Raw genomic sequence first — 9,529 nt, 5'->3', positions numbered from 1 at the left:
ACAGAACAGGCAAATGTTATCCGTCAGTATATCTACATACATAAACACATAGTAACATAGGTACCCAAACATACTTAGAAAACATACTCAAGAACTAATATTCGAGCTCGTCACACATACGATGCCCTGCGGGAAAAAAAAAATCTCTAGCGGCTCACATATGGGGCATTATCTATGAAAAGGGACCTTACTGTCGATGGCGCTTACGCCGCACAACGTCGCGCGGTATTGTATTTATATCGGAGCATCGTTAATAATGGCGTAAGCGCCATCAACAATAAGGTCCCTTTTTATAGATAACGTCACATATTAAAACTTGCCAAGACGAATGCATTATTAGGGTGCCGTACCCAAAGGGTAAAAACGGGACCCTATTACTAAGACTCCGCTGTCCGTCTTATCCGTCTGTTCGGCCGTCTGCCTGTCACCAGGCTGTATCTCATGAACCGTGATAGCTAGTACCTATTTCTATTTCCGCTATAGCGACAAATACTAACTAAAAACTATTTAATTGGAGCTCCCATACAACAAACGTGATTTAATTGCCGTTTTTTGCGTAATGGTACGGAACCATTCGTGCGCGAGCCCGACACGCACTTGGCCGGTTTTATTTTAGACCTAAGTATGTAAGTGGTGTCATAGGGACCATCATCATTCGTGACAGGTATAACGATAATGAGAAAAACAATTAAGCACCGCTCCTTCTTTCCAAAATACCTAATTATAGACACTATTAATCAACTTCAAGATTACTAATACAAGCAACTATAATTATGTACCTACTCCAATAAATTCTGTACGATTTACATAAGAATAGGAAGCAGTTTCAATAATGTTCATTTTCCTCACAGCGGCGGCGTAGGTAAGGAAACCGTCTAAGTTAATTGGCACGATTATTGCATATCTCTATATAATTGCTTAGATTGTATCTACACCGTGTTTTTTTTGATTTCCGTTAATTTCAAGGGTGCATTCCTGAGCTTAAATCAAGTAACTTTCTCAAAGACACCGATGTTCTAATTAAGTCCATTTCGGAGATAATCCATAATTTATTTTTTTCCTATAAGGCCTCTACAAGCATGTACACTTGCCTTAGGGCTGGCTTACATATTGATTAGTGTTTAGAATGAGTTCATACATTTGCTACTAAACTTAAGTACAATCTCGGTCGATTGATGTACGAAATGACATTGATATGTCACAGATTTCAATTGTTTGGTTGAGTTAAATGTAATGCCCGTGTTACAACAACGCTATATGCTACATTTAATTACTTTTTAAACAAAAAAAAAACAAAAAAGAAAACAAAAAAAAAATTTTTTTTGAAAATAACTATGCCATTTAGTTCTTATAAACGTACTTAACTATACCCCGAAGTTAACGGAATTCAATAAAAACACGGTGTATACTCCTGACTCGTACATTATCGGATACAAATTAGGTGCTCAGTATTCCGGCGCTCGCTAATCCGGCCTGCACAGCAGGTAAGGGATGACTCACGCTAGACCGGGCCGGGGCCGGTCCGGAGCTTCAGCCGCTTCATTGTCACCGATCAGCCGTCATAGAATAACCCCGTGTATGTAGGTATTTGTATCAATATTATTTATATATATATATATTATATATATGTATGTTTATGTTTGTGTATTTATTGTGATTGTATTGTGTTCGTACAGGTACCTAATTGTATCATCTAAATATACCACTTGTTTTTGCACCGCCTACAACTTATCTGCTTTGCCTAAAGGTTGACTGGCAGAGAATGCCTTATGGCATTAAGTTCGCCTTTTGTACAGTGTATTTCCTTATGTGCAATAAAGATTAAATAAATAAATAAATAAATAGAATATGACATGTCGGACGCCTCGGCCCGGGCCGGTCAGCGGAAAAAAATCTGGTTTCGAACATGACGAACGATGCCCCTACGCACTCCGTGCCACGCCTCATATAAATTATTAATATTATTTGTTACGGTCTAATAGCGACATTTAATAAACCATCAATGAACCTTAATTCATTGCAATAAGGTATATAAATGGTCAATTATTTGTATCGATGTACGACTACTATTCACACGATTGGCCGTGTATACCTACCTACTAACCTACCGAAGCCGAAGTTTAACAGTTTTCGATATAAACAGTTAGGTAATAAATTTTATTAAAAATGCTTTTCTACACTACATAGTCGTGGCTATACTGATTCCGGTTCGTTACAGCCAAATATCATAATGCCCTTTTACATATTTTACTAAATCTTAAATTATCTTAGTTCCAAAATGCCTAAATTCCCATATTGACTTATTTTCATTACAATAAAATGTCATAATAACATTTACACAGGCTAATTTAGGGCTAGATCTATGATTTATTTATTTATTTTGTTATTTAATCTCTGTTTTATTAATAAAAAATTTAAACTATAAAAAAAAATCACACATTTAGTTTATTATATACATTTACACATTACATCCGATATCCAAATTGTATAGTTGGTAAAATTAACAATAACTTCAAATACCGAATTATTATTAAGACTGAAAGTGAAAATGCATTAGTTTCATAATTACCAAAATTCAAAAATGCCTTTTGTTGACAGGCCCAAAGATCAAAATGTCACTGTCTCATAATACCTAAAATTTTTTGAGCCCATCAACGTGTACACTAGCGCCACTGCTAATTAATCGTGATTATTTAAATTTACAGACAGGTATTTAAAAAAGGGGGCCACTACGTACTGTATTGTGTATTTCAGTACCTTTTGAATACATCAAACTAGTTTTTATGTTGCTGGATTCATCAATCTATGCGTCCAAAGTTATGTTAAAGTTGTGTTCGACCCTTTTTTAAATACCTGTCGTTAAATTTAAATAATCACGATTATTTAGCAGTGGCGTAGTGTGCACGTTGAAGAGCTCTTTAAAAATAGTAACAAGACGAAAATTGCGATGCCGTTGATAATAAATTTAAGTACTCATTGCTTAAAAACTGTAAACTTCAACATAATTTTAAATATTTTCCATAGAAACTGAGTTTTAGATATTTTGACAATGTGACGTTTTTGTATCTAGTTAATTTGACTTTTAGACATTTTGGGAAATGTTATAATTGAAAATTCATCAAAACATGATCAAGTCAAGTTTTAGACATTTTGGGAAACGGTAGAATTGAAAATGTATCAAAATGCGATAAATAAAATAAATAAATATTGGGGACATCTTACACAGATCAACCTAGCCCCAAACTAAGCAAAGCTTGTACTATGGGTGCTAGGCGACGATATACATACTTATATAGATAAATACATACTTATATACATAGAAAACACCCATGACTCAGGAACAAATATTAGTGTTGATCACATAAATAAATGCCCTTACTGGGATTCGAACACAGGACCATCGGCTTCGCAGGCAGGGTCACTACCCACTAGGCCAGACTGGTCGTCAAAAGATCACATAGACATAAGACATAATAACATAGAGAGATAGTCTAAATGAATTATACATGATTATACCTATGAGTCATATTAAGAATACGGTAATTTAAGAAGTAGGCGTAAGTAATTTCGAGCTTTGGACATTATTAGAATAATCTGTTTTGACATTCTGATATTCTAGGAACACGTTATTATGATATTTGGCTGTAACGAACCGGAATCCGTAAAGTCTCGACCGAACTAGTAAGTTTAGTTTTTGTCTATTCTAATGGCAACCAATTCGTATTCAAATAGCTATTTTTTACTTTTTCATCGTCTCGACCAATGTAGGTAAGTATACTAGATTTTTTCATGTAACAAGTTATTATGGAGGTAAATATAGAATGATAAACTAGTTATCGAATTCATGGCTTCGGCGGATAGTTCATTTTCTCAGTCCTTATTAATTTATTTTACTTTATTAAATACAGCAACTACCTTTATTTGTCCGAATATCGACACGTAATGGCGAAGAGACTCAGAGACGCCACAGTATATCGCAGAGCTGGCAGCATTCTCGCTCAACGTATCAACCTAACAATTCAGCGACGAAATGCTGCCAGCGTTTCGTCCACCACACCACAGGGGCCATTTTTAGATTTTTTTAGTTCTATTTAGTGTTAGTTTAGATTTCATTATTAGATATAATCATAATGTTATTTAATATATGTATTGTGTTAGAATTAATTAAATAATTTATATGTATTTATATATAATGTTAATCACTAACACCTCATAAAACAAAGTCCCCCGTCGCGTCTGTCTGTTCGTGTGTTCGTTCGCGATAAATTCAAAAACGACTGAACGGATTTTCATGCGGTGTTCACCTATCAATAGAGTGATTCTTGAAGAAGGTTTACGTGTATAATTTGTTAACACGTGCAAGCCGGGGCGGGTCGCTAGTAGTTATATATAAAATCAACCTCAAAGACGAAAAAATAAAATATAAGCTGTTCTTGGCTGTTCGTGTTTCAGCGCTGTTTCTTATCGAACGTATTTAATTAGGAATCAAACCATTTTTATCTACTTTTCGCAAAAAAATCTTTTAAGCCGACTATCCTCTTAAAGAGAAGTGTATAAAAAAGGTAATTCTGCGTGTAGGCAAGTCGGCTTTCCTCACGCGAGCAAAAAGAGCATTGCGAAAGCGAAAGTCGATTGTTAGATTGTAACAGCGGTTTTAAGTCATATGCGCATAAGTGATAGCGTGTCATTCATGTGGACAGACCCGCCACTTTGAAGAAAAGCGTGGGCAGATTCTTCACTTAAAACAAAAAATACCTATTAGTCTCTTCAAATAATAAGACAATTCTGGTTAAGTACTAACCTTTATTTCTACTTTAAACTTGTATATATATATATATATATATATATATATATATATATATATATATATATATATATATATATATATATATACAGTTAGACCAAGATGACTCTGTAGCGATTTTCATAGCATAGACCGTGCAAGTGTTATTTATACGTCATAATTTCAATGTTGTTACCAGGTTATTAGCTGAAGATGAGGAGTCAGATACGCGTAGCACAGTGGCCAGTCAAGAGTTACTGTCGGCAGGTCACCACCAGCGCCAGGCCCCGGCAAGCGGCAGAAGGGCCTCTGGACAGTAAGTATTTATTTATTTATTCTCTTTATTCATCATCCTTCTTAGGCTAGGGTTTTTATAATATGAATATAAAAGTAAAATATAAAAACACTTACAAAACAATAAAAATACATATAAACACATTATAAAATACCTAACCTAGGGTGCCGCCAGCAGCGGGGCAAGGCCCTAGCTACCGGTGGTCAGGGCTGCAGAGAGAGGAACCGGCGGACTATCCGCGCCGTGTCCAAGATCACCGCCTTCTGCATCTGACCCTTGATCCAACCACCTAGCGAGAGTCTCTCAAGATGTTGGTCGAGACTCTTCGCTATTAGACCGTACTTATTTATTTTATTGTTATTATTTATTGCAAATTAAATTAGAAAATGCTTTTTTATTATAAAAAAAAGTACCTATTCAAGATAGAGGTGTGATTATATTTTTCCTGTAATATTTACATAGAAATTTTAGTTAAGGGGTTTCTTCAGTATTTTTTTTAAATTAAAATTATAATATGTTTTGTAATGTTCAATTCAAGCTTTTTCAAATGATTTCCCACTCGACCTAGTAACTAGACTTTGGAATTTTGCCCCCTCCCCGTCCCCTCTTGGGCATTTTCCATGATTAATAAAAATAAAATACACTTCCACTGAGTTTGGGTTAGCGTTTTTCATAACTATTCCGGATTTCAAATCGATAGCTTCAGTAGTTCTGGAGATATTTACATTGTGACAGAAGACGGACGGTCAGACGGGCAGAGTCGCACCATGAGGGTTCCTTTTGTACTTTTTGGTACGGAACCCTAAAAATAAGTCCAATATTGCCCACGTCTCCTGCTTCTTCCTCGCGTTATCCCGGCATTTTGCCACGGCTCATGACAGTCTGCCAGTCTGGGGTCCGCTTGACAACTATAATCCCATGATTTGACGAATTTTTACGCAAGCGACTGCCATCTGACCTTCCAACCCAGAGGGAAAACTAGGTATTATTGGGATTAGTCCGGTTTTCTCACGATGTTTTCCTTCACCGAAAAGCGACTGGCAAATATCAAATGATATTCCGTACATAAGTTCCGAAAAACTCATTGGTACGAACTGGTATTTGAACCCGCGACCTCCGGATTGAAAGTCGCACGCTCTTACCGCTAGGCCACCAGGCGGCTTAGCACGGTCGCGTTTTTATCCCTTGTCACCATGCCTGTCACGTTCTAACAAGTATGTAAGTGCGAAAGGGACGCGCATAGTGATAGTCGATAAAAATGGAACCGTGCTGAGCCCGCAGCGCTTTTTCTTACCAGTACTTACTCTTATCATATATCATCGTTTAAGTTGATTTAAGTGTATACCTACTTATTATTTGAATGCGTGAAGCTCTAAGACAAAATATTTTCATATAATGGAGGGATAAACTAAGACAAAAGCGAAAAGAACTTGAAAAGACTTAGAAGTATTAAGAGTTTGCTACTATACCTACTTACCTACAACGTATATACATGCTCACACGCATACCTACATGTATTACGTCACTGTTTTATAGAGCATGGAAACAATGGCGTGTTTAAATAAGAAATTAGATAAGTAACTTAGTACCTGTGCTTTAATATATGGCTTTATAATATGGTTTAATATGTAGTTTTGCTAAACTACATTGAGTTAATTAAATTACTTATACCAATGAATGTGTTAGAATTTAATGAATTAGTGATTAGTACTTATTTATGTATGTCCGCATGAGAGAACGAAATGATAATATGTATGTATTTCAAGTTTTTATTAGCAGTTATGTGTTGAGGTGTAAATAATATTATACATTGTTTTTAGGGTTCCGTACCTCAAAAGGAAAAAACGGAACCCTAATAGCACTCGTGTGTCTGGCTATCCGTCTGTCACAGCCTATTTTCTCCGAAACTACTGAACCAAATAAGTTTGAAATTTGGTACACATATGTAAATCTGTGACCCAAAGACGGACATGTAACGTAAATAAATGAATTTTAAACATAGGGGGCACTTTTAGGGGGTAAATGAGACAAGTAAAAAATAAAGTTATAAAATCAATCTTTCATTAATACCAAACTTTTCTACAGGTGCCAAACTACCACCCCGCTCATGCCCAGTCCAAAGTCACCGTGCCCGTTCTACTCACGCCGCCCTGGACACTTCAGTATTCGAAACGGTGACCCCTTCATCCATCAGACCCTGGGAGGAGGTTCCTGGACCTAAACCTCTGCCGCTGGTGGGGAATACTTGGAGATTCGCGCCATATATTGGTAAGTTTATAATGCCAGTTTTAAATGATTCACGGTTAGTTTCACTAGACTTATACTTAGGGCATACTGAAAATTCCTGGACTGGCCACTTGGAAAAAATAAGTCGTCTCATATATCAGAATCCAGAAAATTTCAGTATGGCCCACGTATCGACCGGGTTATGACCAGTGGTAACGTTGAAAGCATAGTCTAATAAAACATGGTCTTCTCTTCCCAGAGTGACACAAGCCTACGTCACAATAACATTGCCACTTTATATAGCGCTATCGCATATTATCATATAGCGCTGTCGCATGATGACGTAGGCTTGTGTCAGTCACGTGACCACGAAAAGACGGGAAGAGAGTACCAGGCGGAGTATATTATTATACCATGGTTGAAAGCGAACGCAGCTGACGTGCACGAATGAGGGTAGACTTGGGGTAGACCGAGCGCGGTCTGGGTCAAACAGATCACTGTGTTATGTCTTTCCTGTAGACATACACAAGAGTTAAGGGCTATAAAGGTTAATTTTCTTATTTAACCCTTATCCACGTGAAAAGGTCCTCCTTTTATTTAGAGAACTATGATAAAATCATTACTTACATGCCCACAAGCTGTTAACTATTGCCCACAGGAGAGAAAACTAGTGTGTTATCGCGAACAGCACATTTTTCTCTCCTGTGGGCAATAGTTAACAGCTTGTGGGCATGTAAGCAATGATTTTATCATAGTTATCTAAATAAAAGGAGGACCTTTTCACGTGGATAAGGGTTAAATAAGAAAATTAACCTTTATAGCCCTTAACTCTTGTGTATGTCTACAGGAAAGACATAACACAGTGATCTGTTTGACCCGGTCTACACAACTTTGACACACCCGCTATCATCAGTTACCCGTGAACAAGATGCATGTAACTGTGTCGAAATATCGGGAGCTCGAAAACAATGCAAAAGGTAATCCCGGTTCATATCCCGGTCGATATAAGTCAAGTTTATAATGACTTCAGTAGGATCATAAATGAATAGGTAAGTAAGCATATAGTGCTCACTCTTAGCCCGAAAGTTTGACACAATGAAGCTTAGAGCATTTAATAATAAGAAAAAAGTCTGCAGCGATTTTGATAGCCCACGCAGTGCAAGTGTCATTTTAAACGTCAAACTTCTATGAAATTATGACGTGTAAATAACACTTGCACTGCGTGGGCTATCAAAATCGCTGCAGACTTTTCTTGGTGTAACTTTAGCTACAAGTACATCCGTTCCACACCAATTTTGGTGGCTAGCCATAAGCCGCGCGTGGCGCTGTCGCCACCTAGCGGCCATATCTTTCCTGATCGTAACAGACGCGTTTTGTTAGAGAGTGAGTCTTCTGTACCTAGTACTATTATTTATTCTGTGGTTACGTACAAATCATGTACAAATAGTTACACGACTGCCCAAACAAAAAGAGTGTATTGTTTTCAGCGTTCATGTTTGTATGTATGTGAGTTTCTTTATTCCACCTTAACTTCTGAATGCCTTAACCGATTTAGACGTATGATACATCATTAGAATCCTTACGTCATCCCGGGTAACATAGGCTATGTGACGTCATTATAAAAACAATATGGCGGACTTAATACGCCATATTACGCAACCTTTAGAAAAAAATATCGTGCAAACCTATCGAGTAGGGTATCAAAATGAAGGGCTGAAAGCCGATTGATACTATATATTATGCAACATGTGGGTTTAAGTTTCATTTTGAGAAAGTAAGAATGACAAAATATGTTAAGAGAAGCTAATCTCATAAAACCAAATATTATTATTGAATGGGATACTTATTAAAATAAAAGGAAAGGGTTTGACCGCTGATCATAAAAAATATAATTATATTATATTAGGTAGGTACATACTACTCATAGTTTTTAAAACATGTTCGTAATTGCGCTTATGGAATCGAAAAGTTTAAAATATAACTTCTATTTATTAATCGATACGATACAGAGTCCGTCTAAGCTAACTCTGCATCGACTTTGGCAGAACAAATCGTGAAAGTATCATTATAACCGTATGGTTTGATTTAATTTTAACATTTATGATGATGATGACATTTTTTTTAAGGCCGAAGGGTGAGCTCCACGTAGGGCCTACGGCTCAGAGCGTAAGAAAGATGTGCGCTTCCTGCAACTTGTCCAAGTATGCACTCGGTCCAAAGCCAGG

At 36.7% G+C, this 9,529-nt stretch overlaps 1 protein-coding gene across 1 annotated transcript in view; it reads left to right on the top strand.

The window, feature by feature from the left end:
- Positions 1-4,981: 4,981 nt before the first annotated feature.
- Positions 4,982-9,529, top strand: part of LOC134794962 (probable cytochrome P450 49a1) — a 60,151-nt gene continuing 55,603 nt past the window's right edge. Inside the window, exons 1-2 of the mRNA XM_063766835.1 lie at positions 4,982-5,099; positions 7,164-7,346. Of these exons, the coding sequence (XP_063622905.1) occupies positions 4,997-5,099; positions 7,164-7,346 (286 nt within the window). The 5' untranslated portion in view covers positions 4,982-4,996. The remainder of the gene's footprint in view (positions 5,100-7,163; positions 7,347-9,529) is intronic.

The sequence above is a fragment of the Cydia splendana genome, chromosome 11 (genome assembly GCF_910591565.1).
Source record: "Cydia splendana chromosome 11, ilCydSple1.2, whole genome shotgun sequence".
Lineage (NCBI taxonomy): Eukaryota > Metazoa > Arthropoda > Insecta > Lepidoptera > Tortricidae > Cydia > Cydia splendana.
The sequence above is the reverse complement of the archived record's forward strand: the minus strand, read 5'-3'. Positions and strand labels throughout refer to the sequence as shown.